This window comes from Camelus dromedarius, chromosome 24 (genome assembly GCF_036321535.1).
Source record: "Camelus dromedarius isolate mCamDro1 chromosome 24, mCamDro1.pat, whole genome shotgun sequence".
Taxonomy (NCBI): Eukaryota; Metazoa; Chordata; class Mammalia; order Artiodactyla; family Camelidae; genus Camelus; species Camelus dromedarius.
The window spans coordinates 33,039,889-33,060,222 of NC_087459.1; the positions used below are offsets into that span (position 1 = coordinate 33,039,889).

Sequence of the window (20,334 nt, forward strand, 5' to 3'; positions counted from 1 at the left end):
CCGGGTGCCGTCTGCTATGAGGGGCTCGTTCGGGGAAACGGTCTTTCAGTCCCACGCTCTTGGTATCTGACACGTGGGGTGGGTGCGCGGTGAGCCCAGCACCGCACAGGACACCACGTGGGGGTTACGTGTCTGCTGGTCGGTCCCTGACGGGGGGCAGAACTCACCGTTTGGGTGATCCGTGGGCCAGGCGAGCCCGGGCCTTTGAGCACTTTGGCCTTTGCTCCTGGCGACTGGCTTGCTCCCCCTGCTGAGGGCACAGGGCAGTGTCCTCCCCCAGCTCTGTAGCCGCCGGGCGGTGCTGTGGCCTCATGTTGGGACCGAGCCCTGAGAGTGAGGAGACCCAGGGGGACTGCCGTGCCCCCCACCCCTGTGTGGGCTCCGGAATTGGGAGTTGGGAGCCGGCCGTGCTGCAGTGGGGCGTGGCGGTGGCCGGGAGAGCCGAGGAGGAGGCCCTGGCGGCCCGTACCCTCCCGGCACGTCCTGGGATGTCGGCTTTTCTGCCACAAGCTCCTTGGATCTGTTCACCATTGTCTCCTTTGCCTGGAACAGTGCCTGAAACAGGAGGCACTGGATTTGCACTGATTTAGTGGATCCGTGGCTGAGTGGTCGTGCCTGGTGTAGGGCAAGGACGGGGAGGCTTCCAGACCCTGGGCGCCCCGTATCCAGAGGGCACGGTGGCGGGTGTGGCGGGGCCAGGTAGGTGAGATTCAGCAGGCTATGTCACCGCAAGGGGCGCGGTGTTTGATAGGAGCTGTTGGCCCCATGGTGCCAAGGTCTCTGTGCCAGCACGACCTTGTCCTGCCCTGGCCTTGGGCCACATGTGTGTCGGCTCCTTTGTCGGGGCCCCCAGTGTCTCCTGGGGTCTTCACAGGCGTGAGGTCAACTCTGAGTGTCTTTTTCTGAGAAAATAACCACGGTAGTGAGTGGGAGGGAGGGCAGAGCAGCGCCCACTCCAGTGTCGGGGAGGCTGCGCCTCTCAGGCCGCGGCTCCTGTCTCCCACCTGCTCTCTGCATTGCCCAGGCCCCGAGGCCCCCGGCCCCTCCCCCGCGCCTGGCGGTGGCCCTGCGACATGCCTGGCGCTGCGGTGACTGTCCCCACGGCCACTCAGGCTCATTTTCTCCTCCAGGGATTTCAGAAAAATCAGACAAGGAATCGTAAGCACACCACAGCGTCACGTCTCTGCATGTCTGTTCCGGCACCTCCAGGCTTGTTCTCTGAGCTGTCCTGAGCAGGGCCTCCTGAACACTGTTGACCGTCACGGCCTCCCCGCTCCCCTCCTGTCCTGCCCGTGTGGGTCATCAGAACACCCCGCTAGGCGTCCCGTAAGATGTCAGAATGAGAAGTAGAGGCACTGCATGGACGTCAGTGTCCCCAGAGTGCTCTCTTCCCAAAGTAGGGTCTGCATGGAACACCAGGCCTTAATGGGAGGAGGGTCCTCACAGAGTCGCTGAGCTGGTGATGAGCTGGCCCCTCCTTAAATCCCTGATCCTGCCCCCTGCCCAGCCCTCCTGGCCCAGGCGCCTGCCCCGGGCAGCCCGGCTGACTCGTGGGTGGGTGGACCTGTCTTCCCGGCCCCGCTGGCCTTGGTGTGCAGAGCTGCCGCTGGCTTTCGCCCTCTGCGGGGGTCTTCGTGTTTTTCCCGTTGCCTTTTCCTGACGCCCACGTGGTGTTTGCTCCATACATAAACCCGCCGTCTCGTCGGGGGGTGCTCCTCGCCGTGCCGCTGCCTCACTCGTGCTGTCCCCCTTCAGGTGTGACGCCCACTCTTGGTGCTTGGCCACGGCCCTGGGTGACGCCCCTTCCAGGAGCCTCCTCACCCTGCCTGAGCGCCCCGGGCCTTGGCCGAGACCCACTGCCTTTCCTGTCTGACCTTCTGGCTCGCGGGGCCACAGCCTGGCCTTGCCGCTGGGAGAACTGCAGAGCTTCCCCGGGACGCCTGCAGCAGTCCATGAGCGGGTGCCTGTGGCCACTTGAAAGGCGAGCAGCAGGAGTTACGTGGAGGGCTGGCAGAGGGGTGCCAGCAGCGCGCCAGGTGTCTGTTAGCTTCTGTGCAGAGCACTTTGTCCTGAGGGGTCCTGGGGGTGACTGTTAGTTTCCTCGGCACCACCCTGCACTAGTGCACTGGGAGCCCCGACGTGTCCTAGGCTTCGCCGCCGCGTGGTGCTGCCACCTTTTCCACCCTGAGGTGCCGCCGGGACCGCGCCCAGGGCGTCGTGTCCTCTGGAGTCTCCTGACAGCCACGCTGCGGGCCTGCTCCCCGGGACGCACTTTGGTGCTTCTTCGCCGGCCCCTGGCAGTGCCCGCAGCATGGGACTTGCAGTGCCCCGCCCGTGGCGGCAGGGGGAGGGCCCCAGCTTCTCCAACAGGCGCCGGCCCTGCCCCGGGAAGGTCGTCTCTGTCTGAGCCGACTCTCAAAGTCCAAGAGGAAATAAACCGAGTAGCTGGCCTTTCTCCAGTCAGGTGTCACCGCCCCGGCCCTGACGCCTGGGGAGGAGGAAGCGGTCAGTGAGTGAGGCTACACAGAAGATGATGAAGGAGGAATTACTAACTCTAAAATCTCATTTTCTCCTTTCATGTTTGTCGTTCCAGCACGTAAAATGCCCTAGAGGTTTATTAGCTCGGCAGCACTTAGAGGGCGTGGGGGCCGTGCTTGCCTGGGAGTCACTGCGAGGGGTGGGCGGTGTGCCCCTCCCCAGCGGAGACCCGTGGGCTGCGTGCCTGGGGGGGCTCCTTGCGGGGTGGGGGGCGTGGCGCTGCAGGACCTGCGTCCCGTGAGGGGCCTCACTGAGCGGAGTATTGACTTCTGGTGCTCTGGTCGAAGACAGCCCAGCCCATGGAAGAGAAACAGACAGGCGTGGGCTTTCTTAATCCAGCTGCCACGTGGCGACCAACGCAGCTGGAAGGCCCGCGGCGGGAGGGGTGGGGCTCGAAGGCGCGGAGGGTGCGGGCAGTAGGTGCTCTGGCACCCCTGCGTCGCAGTTGCTGGTGGGCGTGGGGCATCTCCGGGAGAGACGAGGGTGAGGTGGTGCCCCCTCACCTTTACCGCTGGTCCGATCCTCCCCATCTGGTCCTGCCCTTTGACCTCCTGCCCTGGCCCAGGCGACCGGGATGGCGGGCGCGCCCAGCTCTGCGCCCTCGCACCTGACCACGTCCTGACCTTGTCCTCTCCCTCCGCTCTGTCCTTACTGTGTCTCCTGCGCCAGACGGGGAACTCCTCTCCTCGAGCACGGGAGCTGGCACCTTTCAAAAGCCTTTCTCCCTCTTTCTCTCTCTGTCTTGTTTTCACTTCTGCGTCGCTGAGCCTGGGGCTGGGTCTGCGGGGCGCACGGGGAGCGAAGGCCTGAGCTCTCGTGTCTGCCCTCTCTCAGCTCCGGGGCGCTCGCTGGGCTGGGGACCCGCGGGGACGTGATTTGTGGGTTTTTTGTCTCGTAGCGTCTGATTTCTGACCGTCGTTCCCGTCTATTTAAACGGCTGCGTTGGAGTGCCTCTGGTAGGAGGCGGGTGTGAAATGCCTGCAGGTGAGGGGTGAAGCGTCACCGCTGACCGAGCGCCCCCCAGGCACATGCGCCAGCGTCACCCCGCCTTGTCGTGGCCCTCCGTGGTCTCTTGGGGAGATGGAGTGGGGGGGTTCCTGAGCCGGGGTCCTGATGGGGACCCCACCTGGAGCTGGGCCTTCAGGAGTCCCAGGCGAGTCCCCAGGGGGAGCCTTCCCCCCACCGCCAGCGCACTCAGGCCTACCTCCCGGCACCAGGAGCGGGGGTCCATGACCTTCACGCTGGCACCCACGCCACAGGCGAGGGGCTGCTGACCCGCCTGTCACTCGTGCGGCTGGAGCTCCGGGTGCGGGACGTGTCCTGGTGGGGCCGGCCTGGTGCCCAGACTCTCTCATCGCCACGCCCCCTTCCACATCTCTCCTGGGGACTGTCCACGCTCATGGGCATGCAGGGACACGGCTCTGACGGCCTCACTGCCCGGGCTGCCGCCGCCTCACCCTCACCGTGACTGTCCAGGTGTGTAAGTGCAGGCGCTTCTGTCGGCCCCACGCTGCCCCCTCCCTGCCTCGGGGCACAGAGTAGCCTCTGCCTGAGTGTTTGGTACTTGAGGCTCAGTTCCTGGTACTGAGGTGCACTGCTTAGGACCTCGTACTCAGGGCTCAGGGCTCAGGAATCAGTGCTGGGAACCGGAGCGGCGTCCCCCAGGAGCTGTTTGAAGTGTGTGTTTAGCCAGGTCTCCTGTTCCTGCGCTGCTCGGGGGTCAGGAGCTGGTTCACTCTTCTCATCCCAACCTCATGTGTTCTGGGTCTCTCTCCCCTGCTCTGGGTCCCTTAGTAAGAGCGCACAAGAAAGCCTGGGGGGCACGCCCTTCCTCCCCCTTGATGGAGGCTGTCGCCGGCCCAGGGCAGGTGGCACTCTGCTATCAGGCGTCTGCCGTCCTCGGTGCAGGGGGTGAGGGGTGTGGGAGGACATAGACGGCGCGTGGGCGAGGCAGCCCGAGCCTCGGATCACAGGACGCGGTTTTTGTCCGGCTGCTGCTTGGCTGCTGTGATCTTGGGAAGGCTGCCCCCACCCCCGGGCTGCAGCGTCCCCCACGGCGAGGGGGCGGGATGCAGACGGTAACTGAGAAGCCGGGGAGGAGCACCGGGCCCGCTGCTCTGTGGGCCCTTCCCTGCGGCCCCCCGTGTGTGCTGCTGCGTGCAGGTCCGTGGAGGTGGCCGCCCGCGGGGCCTGGGGAAGTTGGGGTGTGGGGTTGGGCCCGGAACCACTCCAGTCTGTGAGAGTAGAAACAGAGGGTGCCTGGGGCCCAGGGTGAGCCGCTGTGCCCCGGGCAGTGGCCTCCATAGGGAGGGGAGCCGGCATCTGAAGGCTGTGGGCTCCCGAGGGGGCACACTGGATGGGCCGTCGGTGGGCAGACCCTTTCTGGACGTAGATCAGGTGGAGCCCAGTGGAAGGGGCCAGGTAGTGAATGTTTTTGCCTTTTCAAGCCACAGAATCTCTGTCTCAGGAAAGCAGTGTAGACGCCACGTGATGAGAGGGTTAGGCCACGTTCCAGAGCTGTCCTCCGCCCTGCTGGGGACGGTGGGCGTGACCGCATCCTCTGGGGTGCTGTGGGCTTCAGTGAGCTGGTGGGTGTGAATGCCCACCCCCGCCCCCCGCCGTAGGTCAGAACCCGTGTGCCTCGCTGCCTCGCCCTGAGTGCGGGCGCCCTCAGTTACCCGTCTTCCACGGGCTCTGCAGGGCTGTGCTCCTGAGGGCTGAGCTGCAGGGACCAGGGCAGCTGCTCCGGGGGATCTGAGGGGCTGCCTTGCCCTCCGGCCTCTGCCTTGTCGTTTCCTGAGTCCCAGTGGCCTCCTGGGGCGGGGGCTGCTTCTCCTTGGGCCTGGCACCTTGGCACTGGGTGCCCTGAGCCATCCTCACTTGGGCTCCCAACCCTGTAATTTGGAGGCAGCCCCACCCCTACGGTTACAGGTTGGTGACGGATCAGCTAAATTGGATTATTCATTATGGTTGGGATTGAATTGAAATTGCGAAGGGTAGTTTTCCTTCTCACATTTCAAGGTCAGAGGAGAGTATTTACTGTGTGGCCTCTGTTTATCTGGGAATGCAAATTGAATTTGGTGATTCGAATTGATGAGATCTTGGGAGCTCATGGGAGGCGGAGGGGAAATGGCCCGCAGGCCAGGCTGCAGCTCCTCGCCTGCTCCCTAGGCTGCTCCTTTGATTGGTAATTATTTCAGCCTTTGCTTTTCTCATTCTCTGGTTTTGTTTCCGCTGTTTGGATTTTTTTTTTTTTTTGTCCGAGAAGTGTGTAATGACACTTGGAGGCATTTAGGATTGGAATTAGATGCTGTACGTAATGACAGCTGGGCGTCCTGGGCGTCCTGGGCGTTGTGGGCGGTGGGGTGAGGCTCACAGCTTCCTCTCTAGGGCAGCCCCTCCTGTGAGCCTGAGCAGGACCCAGACAGGAAGGGTTGCCCACCTCCTGCCCTCCTGTCTCCGTGGTCCCCCTTCTTCTCCCCACATGAGCCAAAGCTACTACCTGGCAAGACTGACGGAGCCTGGGTCCCGTTGCTGCGCCCGAGATCTGGTCTCAGCCGTGCTGGTCGAGGCTGGCCATGCGGTGAGAAGGGCCCACGCTCTGTAGACGGGGCTCCGGCCCGCCTCCACCCGGCTGTGTGTTCCCTGTTGGGGAACAGGGATGCAGCAGCGGTTCCCTGTGCTCCGGGGGTCTGGGGGCGCTCGCAGGACCCGGTGTGCGAGCTTACAGGCAGTGCTTAGCTCTGTCAGGCGCTGGGTCAGTCTTTCAGCTCCGACTTTATCCGGCTCCTGACCTCTTCTGCTTTCCTCTTTGTTGCGTGTGAAGCTTCAGAAAGGAGGCGGGATGTGAGCTCGCCCAGCGGCTCTCCCTGGGGCGGCTCCTCTCCCTTCTGGTGGGTCTGCCCGCTGCACACTCGTCCTGCGCTCTGCCCTTGTCTTGTTGGGGGTCTCCGCCACCCCCTTAGGCAGGCAGAGAGAGCAGTAGCTTCCTTTTTGTCAGAGAAATGGAAGTTCAGAGAGTTGCTCCAAGCACCTGAGCTCTGACGCTGAGGGGCTCTCGCCTGGCTTTGCTGGGGCCTCTGCCCAGGGACCCAGGGCCGCACGTATTGGTCCTGTTTCAGAACCTGCCGTGCCCTCCATCAGCGATTCTCCCCAAGCACGGCAGGGCAGGCTCCCTCCCCAGCTGGTCAGCAGGGTCCTTGCACAGGCCCAGCCCTGGGCCCCGTCACGTCCCTCTGCTCCCCCTCCTGCAGCCTGAGCTGCACGTGCCAAGGCCGCTGACAGACAGGTCAGGAGCCTCCCCGACACCTGCTTGGCGCCTGCAGCCCGTCCTGCCGGGTGCCAAGGCCCATGTCGCCCAGGAGCCCCGAGCCCTCGGTGAACTGGCCTCAGACTTGCCCTGCACCGTCCTTGTGAGCCACAGGAGAGCATTTGTTGCAGACCTGCTGGTGCTCGCACCGGGCTGTGGGTGAGGTGCAGCAGGGGAGGAACGCACCTTCACTCAGCAGATCCTGACGTGGAGGAAGAGAATGGGTTCGAGTCAGGTGGCGGGAGGGGAGGTGGCTGCTGCTGATGGAAACCCAGCCGCGGCAACCAGGTGCCCACAAGTCAGGGCACACCCTGGTGTGAGGCAGGGAAACTGGGCCTGGCCTTGGACTTGGCTGCTCTGTGAGCTCAGCAGGAGGCTGTGGCTGATTCAAAGCGGAGCCTCGGTATGGTGGGTGGTGGGCGAGCAGGCAACAGGAGGGGACAGTGGTGGGGTGGAAGGGCCTGGACCAGGCCTGGAGATGCAGATGGGGCAGCGGAGCTCAGCGTGCGTGTGGAGGTGGGACTGTCAGACCTGCGGAGCCATGGCGAGGGGGCGGGGGCTGGAGCACGAGCTGCTCCTTGCCCGCGGCCTCTCCCTTGGAAGATCTTTCCTCCAGAAGCGCTTCGATGTGAGTTGTGGTCCTGCCTGTCCTTGGTCTGTGGCCCTCGGCCTCCCTGGCCTCTCTCTGCTTTCCTCAGTCGCATCCTGCAAAGTGCAGAGCTGGGGCCCAGCAGGGGAGCGCAGGCCCTGCCTTCAGGACCGGAGTGGGCGGGCCCACAGGGGGGCCCGCGGGCTGCGGGCAGTAACAGGCGTGGGCCCCTGCTCCTGCAGCACCCCGCCTTCCTTAGAGACCTCCAGGCCCGGTGCTCAGGGTGCTGGTGAAACGGAGTTGGGAAACGCAGCCTTGCTTGGAGGAAGCTGCCCCCCACCCCCACCCCCACAGGCCTCCGCGTGGTGGGCGCTCGCCGGTCAGAGTGCGGTCTGCTGCGTCGAGGTGTCCTGTTGAGCACTGGTTGTCCTGTCCACCCACCGTTTGTCCTCCAGGCCATGGCTTCCAGAAGTAAACCCTAAGTCTTAGCAGTGATTCCTCACCCCCACCACAGCCCCCTCGGCTGGTTGCCTCTGGAAGAGGAGGTGGCCATAGCTGAAGCCCCTCTGGCTGGAGCCTGGCCACTCACCAGGCAGCTCATCCCACCCTGGGCAGCTCTGAGAGATCCTTCTCTACCAGGATCTGACTGCCACTTCCCTGTCACCTTCAGACCACCTAGAGGTCAGTATGCGTCCCCTCTTCTCTGTGCCCTGCCCCGACCCCTGCAGGCGGTGAGGTCCCGAGCACCCTCGCTGTGCCCTTGGGTCGCTTGGCACACGCGGCACTGCTCCCTGCAGGCCAACCCTTTGGCTGGGTCGCATCCCCGCCGGCTGCTTCCTATTTCACTTGCTGCCGCAGGCATCTTGGCAGCCCTGTCCTTGCTGGTGGTGATCTTGCTCTCAGCCGAAACCCTGACATCCTTTGGGTATGTGCTGCGACTCAGTCGTGTCCCCACGTCCTGCTGGCACGGGAGTCCTGGGTGTCAGTCAGAGCCTGTGCTGGGTCAGGCAGCTCCTGCCGCTGCCGGCTCCCAGGGCCTGAGCTCCGCCTTGCCCTTTCCACGGCCCTTCCTTCCACTCTCCACAGGCTGATTTTCAGAATTTTTAGCCTGATGATTCCCTGATGAGCTGTGATGGCACCAAGACCTGTTGACCTCCGCCTCCTGGTGGCCCTGGGGCGGGGTGGAGCGGATGACGTCCCAGCTTGCGGCCAGCCTGCGAGCCCCGCCTTCTGACAGGTCACTGGGGGCCCTCTTCACCCCAGACAGAGACAGTGCATCACCAGTTTGATGGTGGCTCGGCTTTGTCCCAGCTGAGGGCCCAGGGCGCACGAGGCCCAGCACGGGAGACACTGGAGTTCAGGCACCGTGTCCTGACCGGGGAGGGGGCCCCGAGCGAGTGACCAGCCCTGAGGCCCGGCCCCCCCCCCCCGGCGTGAGGCGGGGACGCTGAGGGAGCGCGGGCAGGGGTCCGACCGCTGCCCTTGGGGCCTGGGCACCAAGACGCATTAGGGGTTTCGCGTGAATAAGGCGCCGTCTGCTGGTTCCCTGGTCCCTGCGGAGTGTGACCTCTGTGATCCCTGGTCCCTGCGGAGTGTGACCTCTGTGAGCTGCGCGCGCGGTGGGGTCGGGTCTCGCCCGCAGAAGACCCCCGGCGTGCTGCTGGGTGCTGTGTGGCGGGCGCTGTGGACGGTCATCCGAGATGGAGCTCCCTGCCTCTTCCCGGTGTCCGTGTGAACACCTCCACCGGGTCCCTCACTGGAAGGTCGCTTGCCTCGGAGCCGTTCTTGTTTTGAATTTGGGTCTGACCACGGCAGCCGGCGTGTTTCTGCCCTCCGTGCCGACGCCAGGCAGGGCCTGGTGGGCAGCCCTGGCCCCTCCCCAGGCACGAGCGAGGGCTCGGCAGGGGCGCCGGTCCTTCCGGGGGTGGGGGGCTGCCGGGCGAGGGCGGAGCCGCGTCCCTGCCGTCAGTACAGGGAAGGTCATTAAAACGGCCCCCGCGGCTTCAGAGTGCGCCGTGTCCTTCCGTTGCTCCTTGAAGTAGATGTTCTCAGGCCCGGCCTTCTGATGGAGACCTCACTGAAGTGGGCCGCGCTGGCCCGTCACAGCGCAGAGAGGGCTTCTCAAAAGCTCAGACCTTATTTCTCTCTGCAGACGCCAGCCCAAAAAGGTCTTGGTTGATAGCTTGCCGGCCTCTCCTCTAGGAACTGAGAACTTGATTTTGAACTAAAGGTTCACAGAAATGCTGCTGACCTTGGGGTCAACTTCGCGTGGAACCGGAGGTTTAATTTTTTATGAGCTTTTTCCTCTTTGCTCCACAAGAAAGGCCACGATTGAATGGGAGAGCATTCCCCCGGGAGGAGGCGGCCACGTGGGCGCTGGTGCCGCGGGTCGGGGTTCCGGACCGCGGCCCAAGTGCTTCCGCCCCGCGGAGTGCTCACCGTCCTGTGGGCAGGGCTGCAGGATGGCCTCCGCGGGGCCAGGTCTGCCCTCTCCCCCACTGGTCCTCAAGGAAGGGGGAGGCCACCTGTTGGCAGGTGGTTTGAAAAAATAATTTGGGGCATTTTAGAGTGAATTCTTGGAAACATCAGACAGTTGTGCTCCTCTGGAAGACCCGGCCCTCTGTCTGTGCCGAACAGTCCAACCTTTGTTCCCCCAGGGCCCCTCTTCACGGCCGCTCTCCTGCCGACTGGACGCCCCCCACCCCAGCCTCCCTTCCCTACGCTCTGCTCTGCGGCCTAGTGCGGCCGAGCAGGGGGCTGTGGGGGAGAGAGCCTGCCCGGCTGGTGGGGAGGAAGGGGCAGGCCGGGTCCTTCCCCTGGAAGAGGGGCGTCCTGCTGCAGGTGGCAGCCGTGGACTTCAGTGGGCAGTTTTCCAGCGCTGGTTCCCAGCTCCTGCCCTAGGCAGGCGCTTCAGAGGTCTGGTCCCACAGCAGTGGTGCCTCCCGCAGGCCTGGGGTCCAGGTCTCTGAGTTTCTGCGTGTCATGATTTCTGCCTCTTCCCTTGGCTCCTGCAGCCCAGGGCACCTTGGCTGCTTCCTGGAGGAGCTGCCTCCTCGCTGTGCGAGGGCTCCTCCCTCCCCTAACTGGCTTTCGCTTTCTGCCTCCAGGGCCCGCCATGTGCAGGGAGCTCTCTGCTCTACCAAACACGAACGCAGCGTCCCTGCCTGAGAACGTGAGCCCGGGAGGTGTGGCTGTGGTGCGGCTCGAGCCCTGCTGTCTCCCCAGGGCTGACGGGATCGTCGCCAGGCCCGGGGAGTCAGAGCCAGGCTGCTGATGGCCTGGGCAGGGGCCTGGGGGCGCTGCCCTCTGCAACCTGCCCAGGTGCATTTCTGCGTCTGGTCTAGCTTTTGCAGAACTGAGTCCTGATGAAGCATTAGGGCTCACGGCAGGCCTCGGGACTTGGAGTGACACAGGGCTGACCAGCGTGGGAATGGAGCCCCTCCAGCAGAGACCCCAGGCCGGCCGAGCTGGTCTGCGAGGGGGCTGGTGCCCGGGGTCTCCTGCAGAGTTGTGTGTCCTCCGCTTCACTCTTTCCCCTCTTGATTTTATGAAAAGCATTTTGTGTCAGGAAGGACAGATTGTTTTTCTAAGCGAGCAGGCACTTTGTCTGCCTGGGCCCGGCCCCTGACCCCCGGCCCCGAAAGTCTCAGCTGTCTCCTCTGGGCTCTGCTGGACACGTGATGGGCTCTGCGACCTGCACTTGACACGCTTGTTCTCGTAGCATCTTGGGGCTGGTCTGGGGGCGCGGGTCTACCTGCGTTCCGGGGACCTGCACAGGGACCTGGTGGCCAGCAGACCAGATGCAGGTGACGTGTGCCCAGGCCTGCCCTCGGCTCCATTGTGCTGGACCGGGCCCCGGGGGTGGGGTGTCTGCAGTGGACGACAGTCGCCCTGGGGGCTTTGTGCCTGCTCTTGGTGGGGAGGTCTCCAGCTCCATGAGCACATCCTGCTTCCAAGACCGTGGGGCTCGGAGTTTGTTAGCCTCCACCAGGCTGTCCCCCCAGGCCTGCGCTCAGAGCAGCCCCTTCCCTGCACCCGGCAGGTGCGGTGCCATGCCGCCACCCGCAAGCTGGCCTCTGCTGCCCCCGGCCTCGGCAGCTGGGACCCGGGAGTGCACTTTCTCCTACTTACACCCCTGCAGCAGAGCCGTGGTTTCAAACGCCTGTGAGCTTCCCCACCTGAAGTCGGGGAGTCCAGGGCCAGTCTCACAGTTCTTGATTATTGAATCGACCCATGAATAGCTTCAAATTGAACTGGAACTCGGAATAGCCTTTTCATATGTCTGTTTCAAAGGAATATTTGTACTTCTAAAATTTTTATTTTGTATTTTTGGTTATGAAGCACCTAGAAGTGGCAGGTGCCATCAGCCAGCTGTGTAGTTGGATTAAACATTCGTGTAAGGCTTCCTGAGGTGGCTGCCGGGTGAAGCGTGGGCCCTCAAGTGAGGACGTTGGTTCCGGCTCCCGGGGACCCGGGGCTGGTCCAGGGTGGCCCGACCGGGGGTTCTCCACTGAGTTCCTGCAAAGAGAGACTTCTGTCAATGCATGTTTCACATTTACTTTCAGATTATAGCTAACTGTTTAAAGAATTATACTAAATTGTAATTTAAAAAAATCCTGTACGCACTCAGATGTGGAATCTGACCACCTCCAAAGAAAGCTTTATCTGCCATCCTTGTAGATTAAAGTCTTCCTGAAATTGTGTGTCAAAGCAAAAAATAAATTACTGGCCCTCACACATGGTATGAGATGCAGGCGCGAAACAGGCCTTGTCTCCAGCTTCATATTCTCAAAGCTGTCTGCTGTCATCGGTCATGCCCGGGGAACGTGACAGTGGCACCTTTTCATCCTGATCATACTCTGTTTCTGGGTTTTGGGTTTTTGTTTTTTCTTTTTTTGAGATTTTAAAGATATCTTTTGGTAATAGGTTTCCTTTACTTTAAGAAATAGTGTGAACACCTCATCTCTGCCCACACTTCACGGCACGCCCTCCGGAGTTAGTGCCTCCTTCCCCGGGATGTCTCCCCTTCTCCCTTCTGGGAGCTCTCCTGCTCATCGTCCTCTCAAAAAGCATGGGATGTCTGCTTGCAGGGTACCCCCCGTAGATGACACAGGACTGTGGGCTTCTGAAGTGTATGGGACAAGCCGGGGGCAGAGGACGTCCTGCGGGTTGTGAAGGACTGATGGCGTTTTGTGGGAAAGAGAGGCCACAACCACGCCCTGAAGGTGCTTCGCTGCCGTGCCAGGAAGTTGGGATGCAAGTCCAGGGTGGGGGGCGTCCAACATGGGGTGCCCCTCCTGGTCTGAGGGATGGCGTGACAGCGACTGAGGCTGCCCGGGCGGGAGGCTGGTGCAGTAAGAGGTGTGAGCGTCCAGCGTGTGAACCAGGCGGGCGCGGGCCGCGGGGACGGGAGGGTGCTGACGAGCGGCGCCCCAGGGTCTCCCCCAGGAGGCGTCCGCCCCACCCCTCAGTGCCAGTGCTCCGGCTGGCTGTGTGCAGGACAGGCCCCCGGGGCTGGTGTCGCACGTCCCGCGCCGAGCTGCACATCTGCGGCCGCCTGCGGTTCGTGGGAAGTGCTCACTCTGGTGATTTAGCTCATTCAGAAGTGCCATCCCGCAGTGCCGCGCGGCAGACAATTTTTCCCATTGTGTGTGGAGCCGAGCTCCCCTCCCCTGCGCCTGCCATGTTCTGGGATCACCCTGGGCGTCTATTTGAAATCCAGAAACTCCTGAAAGGCTTTAAGCAGCTATTCAGAAGTGAGGAAGTGACAGCGGGCTGGCTGCACCTGCAGCCCTATTTTGGGACCTGCGTGACGCACGCCGTGCGGGGCCTGGGGACCCGTCGCCGGGGCTGTCCTGGGGCCCAGGCCTCACCGCTCTGCCCTTTTGCCTCCTGCAGCGCCCGGGAGCTGGAGAAGGCCAGGCTGCAGCTGCAGGAGGAGGTCCGCCAGGCCAGCGGCCAGCTGCTGGAGGAGAGGAAGAAGCGGGAGGCGCACGAGGCCCTGGCCCGGCGGCTGCAGAAGCGGGTCCTGCTGCTGACGAAGGTACGGGGCCCTGCCCGCGGGGGCTTGCCTTCCAGGCCAGCGGCTCCCAGCCCGTCCACTCTTAGCCTTTCTCCCCAGGGCCCTCACGTCTGCCGAGGTCTCTCCCAGAGGAGGTGGCTCAGAACTCAGTGGTCTGTGTCCTCACCTCTTGATCGGTTAGACGTGCGTGGAGCTGCCTGGGTCACGGCGCACGTGGGGCTGAGCCCTCCTCTGCCCAGAAGCAGAGCATCCTGTCCGTTTGGCCAGCCTGTGTGTTTCACCCTGGTTGCCGGGCGCGTTCTGATACGCGCTCCCTGGGATTCGCTGCTGGGGCCCCTCCTGGTGGAGGGCAGCGCCCTGCGTCACACGCCAGGCTGGGGTTCAGCGTGTCGGCCCAGCCCCCATGTCCCTCACGGCGGCGCCAGCCCCCTCTTCAGACCCAGTGAGTGCAGGGAGAGCTGCGGTGGGTCTGTGGTCCAGGGTTTGGAGTGGAAACTGTTGCTGTGTCCAGAGGCCCTGGGCAGGATGTGTCCCTGCTCCCAGCTTTGCCCGCAGGCTGGGCTCTCAGAGCTGTGCTGCCCTGCCTGCAGGGGTTCTGCTGTCTGGCTGGGTATGCAGAGTTCACTGGAGTGTGAATTAAGGTTCTTGTGAGAGAGCCTTATTTAAAAGTTGCCTTGGATGCTGAAATTTCAGGAGACGAGGAAGGAAGAAGCCGAGTCTGTCCCCAGATGCTCTCCAGGCGAGGGTGGGGGCGTCCAGCCTGCTGGGCAGACGCTCCTCCACCTGCTCTCCAGTGGAAACTGGGCAGGCCTGGGGGCCGCCCCCAACCTCGGGGCGCAATGTCAGCAGCCGGCTGATGGCTGCTGCCTGCTCTTGATCGTTTTTGATGGGGACCTCGGCCCTTGCTGCTGGGACCTCCTGATCATGAAGGTTGCAGAAGGCGGGGTCACATTCCAGCTGCTCAGAGCCTGCCCTCTGACAGCCTCTCCGGCACCTTCCCCTCTGTGCCCCGCTGTCCCTCAGAAGAAGACCTCACAGGTGTCTGGCTTCAGTTGGGCTTCCCGGCCGAGCCCCTGCTGGCTTTGTAGGTGGCCTCGCACGGGATGTGCTCGGAAACGTCCTCACCTGCACCCCTGCTCACGGTGCTTTGTGCAGAGAAGGCGCGGTCCTCACGCCTGGTCGGTGACATGGAGCGAGCTTCTGCGGCCCCCAGTCTTCCTTGCCTTCCTTCCCCACGTTTATCGATTGTCCCTGTGCCAGCTCTACGGGAGGAGCCATGGTGTGGATGCTTGGCCACTGCCCTGTCCAGGGGACGGCAGGCAGGAGAGACGCAGGCTTGCCGCCATGACGGTTATGCAGAGTGCATCCTATTAGGGCGGCAGGTTCTGGAGGGGCCACGGGCAGAGCCCGAGGGTTCACTGCTCACGAACGGCCCTGTGGGTGGAGTGCCATGACCAGGGCACACCCCGGGTGTTGCTGGTGCCGGACCAGCGGGGCCCTCGGTGCAGCAGGGTCCTCGGGGGCCCAGGGGTCAGACAGGGCCGAGGCTGCGGCAGCTGGGGCCGCTGCATGCCAGGACTGGACGTTCTGTGGGTGAGGGATGGAGACTGTGCTGTGCTCCCTGACGTGGGGGCGCGGAGCTTCCCGGGAGATGGGTGGCAGGGCCTTTCTCCGTGGCCTCTCTGAGGCCCCATTTTCCCGCCTGCAGAGCAGACAGCTCAGGCTGGACGCCCGGGCGTCTGGCGACTGAGTCAGGCTGCAGCAGCCCAGGGCCCTGGCTCGTGCCCAGTTTGGGCGTCCCCCCGGCCGTCCAGGATAGTCTTCCTACTTTAGGGTGTGTAACGTGAGTTTCACCTGCAAACACCCCCTTTGTCTTCTCAGGTGGCCCGTCTCGTCTGTGGTCACGGGTGGGCAGCGAGTTGAGACTCAGGTGCCTGTGTGGACCAGGCAGGCCGCGTGGGTGTGGGAGGCCGGGTGAGCTGCCACGTGCCTCCTGGGAGGGCGCCCCCGCCCCCTCGGCTGCTTGAGGTCCCAGAGGATCGTCCTGCTGTCAGGAGAGGTCGGCAGTCTGGGTGTTTATGTGGCGTGCTCCCTTTTGCAGGTTGTGGTGTGGGTCACACAGGGCACTCTTTTTTGTCTGGTTTTGGAGGTTTGGTTTTGCTTCAGCACGTACTCAGAAAACAGTGATGGCCCAGAGCTGGAGGTGGTCCTCGTGTTTCCGTGAGCAGGCACCTGGGGAGAGTTGGCGCCGGCCATCAGCAGGTAGAAAACACGAGGGCCACGTCACGCCCCTGCAGCCGGCCTTGTGGGCCCCACGGCCCTCATGGGCGCCCCAGGTTCAGTCCCCGCCCGCGGGGGCCTGTGGCTGGACTGGCAGCCTGTCCGCTCGGCCCTGCTCTGCGTTGCCAGGATCACGCAGGCACCTCCTCACCGGGGCTGGCGTGTCCCTGCCACGGCGGGTCTGTGCCTGTTGGTGTCTGTCGCCTCCTTGTTATGGGCTGTGCCTTCCTTCCTTGGGAATTTTCTGTCCTTGAAGGTCACTGCTCCGGCTCCCAAGGCAGGAAATTTCCACTCCTGTCTTCCGCCGGCTCAGCAGGTCGGAGTGGATGGCGCTTTCTGGCCTGATCAGTCCTCAGCCGGCCGCTGCGCTCACAGGCATTGCTCTGAGTGAGGGTATTGATTGCCTGGCGCTGACAGATTACTTATACCGACTGCCGCTCCGAGGCGTGTTTGCAATGGATCGATGCAGTCTCGCGGCCCCGCTCCAGCTCGCGGGCATCTGTCTTCCCGGCCTGCATGATTAAGCTGTTCTTCTGGCCGGGCTGCGGAGGGTGGAAGGCGGGGGTTGGTCGGGGTGGGAGCACTCCGCCCCTTCTCCTCGGTAATAACCTGGTAACCCCGAGAGGGCTCCTCACTGTGGCTCCCTCCCCTGTCAGAGAGCCTCCTCTTCAAGGCGCCCCAGGGGGCAGTGGTCAGGCCTGAAGGCGTTGATCTTTGCTGATCTTTGCCGTCCTTGCCTGGGAGAGGCCGCACCCCCTGCCACCGCCCCCCAGGCCGTCTGCCCTCTGCAGCAGGCTCACCGGGGGGCTCTCCCTCCTGCTCCCGAGGAGGGCCCTGTGCTTGGCATTTCAGAGTGCAGTGCTTGGGGTGTACGGTTTTATTTTGAGACCTTATTAAGCAGCTCCAGTCTAAGGGTTTAATTGTTACTGATAGCTAAGAGTGTAATTACCTTGGTAAAATACCATGACTATTTTAAGCAGTTGAAAATTGGCTTCCAGAACTGGGTGAACACAAACCATTTTCCCATTTGAAACGAGCTATTTCCAGTGTGCCCCTAATATTCCACAACATGGTTACAGAATCTTATCTGTAGTCTAAGCAGTGAGCGCTTTTAACACAAAGTTCTTTAAAATGAAAGTAAAACCCCCCCCATGCCGAAGCGGAGTGGCCTTGGGGAAGGACGCCGGGCACTGGTGCCCTACTCTCCCCTCGTGATGGGTCCCCGAGGGGAGAGAGGTGAGAGGCGGCCCCTCCGGGCCTGGGCGTGCGCGGGCTACGCAGCCACGCAGCATCCGAGCCCCCGCTCTGGAGACGGGGGTGGTGACGGTAACTCCCTCCTCCCTGCCCCGCTGGCCGGCCCGGAGGACCACATGCACTCGCGCCTGAGGCCTCCTGTGTGAATTACAAACCCCCTCAGGAACTTGGGCCACCATCCTGCCATCTGGAGACCCAGCTTCAGGCTGGTCCCAGGTGACACACGTGGTGGCTGTGTTTTGCCCTACCCGGCGCAGATGGGCGTGGACAGGTCACGATGCCGGGACTGAAGTGGCCTCCGCCCGTGGAGCCAGCAGGGACAGGGAGACGGGCAGCTGTGCCTGCGGCCCACAGTTAGGGGGATGCGGGTTGCGGATCTGGGGAGCTGCAGACCGGCGGCAGCGGAGGGGCTGCCCCGCTGCCGCAGAAGGCGCACTCTCGGGAGGGGAGTCGAGGCAGGAAGCACAGGGTCCCCCCCCCCCCCCACACCGCCTGCCTGCCCGCCCGGAGGAGGAGAGGGCTGCTCGGACCCACAGGCGCCCTCCGGGAGCACTCCCTGCGCCTCTCAGGAAGCTTCAGCGACTCCCCCCAGGGTGACCTGTGCTCTTTTGTCTTGTGCAGAGACTTCCTGGATTAATGGAATCCCCGTCTGTTTGCAGTTTTCTAAGTTTTTGTCATAAACGCCTACCCTGTGAATTTTGACGTGGGTTATTTTAATACCGTTCTGTCCAAAAGATTTTCTCATGTTCTCTCTGCACTTGTAAAGGCCGACCTTCAGGCAAGGTCTGCGTGCTCCAAGCTCAGAGTGTAGCGTGAGGAAGGTGGAAGGGACCGAGAGAGCCCAAGCTCGCCCTCTCAGGCTCGGGAGGGGCCCCCTCCAGTCGGGGCAGAGAAACAGGCGCCTGGGAGTGCGAGGCGGCTGAGGAAGGTGAGGTGTGAATGGGGGTGTGCAGGGCCGGAGGGTCGCTGCCCCTGCGACAGGGACTTTGCAGAGAAAGGAGGGGCAGCACCTCCAAGAGCACGTGTGAGTCCTGGTGCTGAACTCTGTGGGCGGCTGTGTTTCACGTGTCTTGAAAAACAACGTCAGGTCCACAGGAAGCTGTGACGGTGGTAGGGGGGTGGTAGGGGGCCCGCGTGTCTTCCGCCGGCTTCCCTGATGGTACGGTCTGGGCGTTCTGACCCCCACGGAGTGTGCGGGCTCGGGAAGCGCCACTCATTCAAGGTGCAGAGCTGGCCCCCCACCACGAGGACCTCCCCGTCCTCTGACCTGTTCTCCGTCTCTCCGTCTCGGGAGTTTGGGGCGTCCCAAGAGTGTGCTGCAAGTAGAATCATATGTACGTGACATTTTTAAACGTTCATGTTATTAAAATTAGTAACTGTTTTTGGAGCAGATTAGATTTACATGAAGCAGCAAACACTTCCCGTGTGCGGCCCCCCCGCCCAGCTCCCCGGTGCTGATCTCCTGCAGCGTGTGACGCGGTGTCACAGCTGATGAACCTTGTTGCTGCAGTGACCCAAGTCCTCCGTTTACAGTCGGGCCACTCTGTGTTGCACCTTCTGTGGTTTTGACAGGAGTCATGTCACAGTGCCGCACGGGGCACTCTCACTGCCCTGGCCATCCTCTGGGCTCACCCTGCTCACGTCTCCCTCCTCCCTAAGCCCTGGCGACCCCTGGCCCCTTCACTGTTTGCACAGTCTTGTCTTTTCCAGAAGGCCCTGTAGTTGGAATCACATGGCCTTTTCAGACTGGCCTCGTCCACTTAGCCGTATGCACTTTGGGTGCTTCCATGAACTTTCTTGTCTTGACAGCGTGTTTCTTTTTACCACCGAACATTATCTGTCGTCTGGGTGCATCGCTGCTCATTTGTCCATCGCCTACTGAATGTCGTGGGTGCACCTTTGAGTAAAGCTGCCGCAGGCGTCCGCGTGCGTGGTCTGTGTGGACGCGGCTTTCAGGTGAAGCCCCGACTCACGCGGGAGAAGCGTGCTTAGCTCTGAGCGCCTGTAGCGCGGCAGGCCCTGCGGTGACCGCTTGGCCTCTACCTTGCGAAGCTCCTCACGCGCCGCATTTCCTCTCCTTGGGGAAAGCTCCATGGGGCAGGGGTCATTTCTGTCTCAGCACTGAGGACACTGCGACACCAAGAGCAGGTGGGCAGAGGTGCTGAGCTGGGGGCCCAGGAGAGCGGGGCTCCTTCTCCCCCAGCCGCCCGCTGGTGTTGCCTCCACTCGCAGCCTCCTCGCGGCTGGGCCACCTGGAACGCCTTTGTTTCCTTCCACGTCCGAGTGTATCCGGGGCTCATGCGGCCTCTGGGGCCTGGATGTGGCATTCGGGGGCCCCTGTCTGCTTTCCCCGTGCCCGCTAGGAGAGGCGGTGGGGGTGCTCTGTGGCATGGGCACACCTGGGCACGCATTGCCCAGCTCCTGCGTCCGCCCCATGGGAACATGCGTGCCGCACCCGGGCCTGAGTGCAGGCCTGTGGCTGACGCCCCCACATCCAGGCCCCTGCTGGGAGAAAAGCAGATTATGTTTGCTTCTCTTGCCAGAGGACATCGACGCCACCAGCTGCTTCTGATCAGCCGTCTTCATCCTCTTCCCACGTCCCTCCTTAGAGCCCCCGAGCGTCCTAATCTTATTAGAAGGATTTCTCTCACAGGCCTTCTTTTTTAAGGCTGAAAACTCTTGGTTTTGGGAGCACAGAGGACATCCTTAAGGAGCTCAGTACCTGCCCTGTCTTCTGAGAAATAGTCCTTTGTGAGGCTCCAGCCTGCTCTTTGCCGCCCCCAAGGTGTGGAGCCTGGGTGCCGAGGCCCCACTTCCAGCTCAGCAAGTCCCAGCTTGAGAGGGCAGAGGTGGGGGAGGTGGCAGACAGAGGCTGGAATTCTCTCTCTCGTCTCTCTCTCCGCGCACCCCTCCCCGCCGAAGCAGCCCCACGCTGGCTCGCTCTGCACGCTGACCTTCGCACCCGTGTGGACGGCAGCTGGCCCGCTGCTCTCTCTGCTGTGTCTGTAGGAAGCCTCCCTGCTGGGGGCCGTGCAGGGGGCGGCACACACCTGGCTTGTGCAGGTAATGGGTACCTTTGGGGCAGGTGCGTTTTCAGTCTTCCTGGGGCCCCCGCTGGCTGGGTTGGGTTCAGGCAGCTGTTGAAGACCCTGCACCACAGTGTCCGAGGAGGAAAATCCCGGGGCCTTGGCCACTGCGCCCCCTTCTCTGTCCTGACACCGAGCCAGCTGGGGAGGGGTCGCACAAGGCAATGCTTGGGACCCCCGCCGGGCCTCCCAGAGCTCTGGGCTTTGAAGTCACGCATTTCCTGCCGGGCTGTGGTGACCTCTCAGTCCAGCAGTC

General features: G+C 62.9%; 1 protein-coding gene across 1 annotated transcript in view; it reads left to right on the forward strand.

Moving 5' to 3' along the window:
* The window catches only part of MAD1L1 (mitotic arrest deficient 1 like 1), a 209,387-nt gene that overhangs the window by 114,231 nt on the left and 74,822 nt on the right, over window positions 1-20,334 (forward strand). The window contains exon 11 of the mRNA XM_064478169.1: window positions 13,335-13,479. Within this exon, the coding sequence (XP_064334239.1) occupies window positions 13,335-13,479 (145 nt within the window). The remainder of the gene's footprint in view (window positions 1-13,334; window positions 13,480-20,334) is intronic.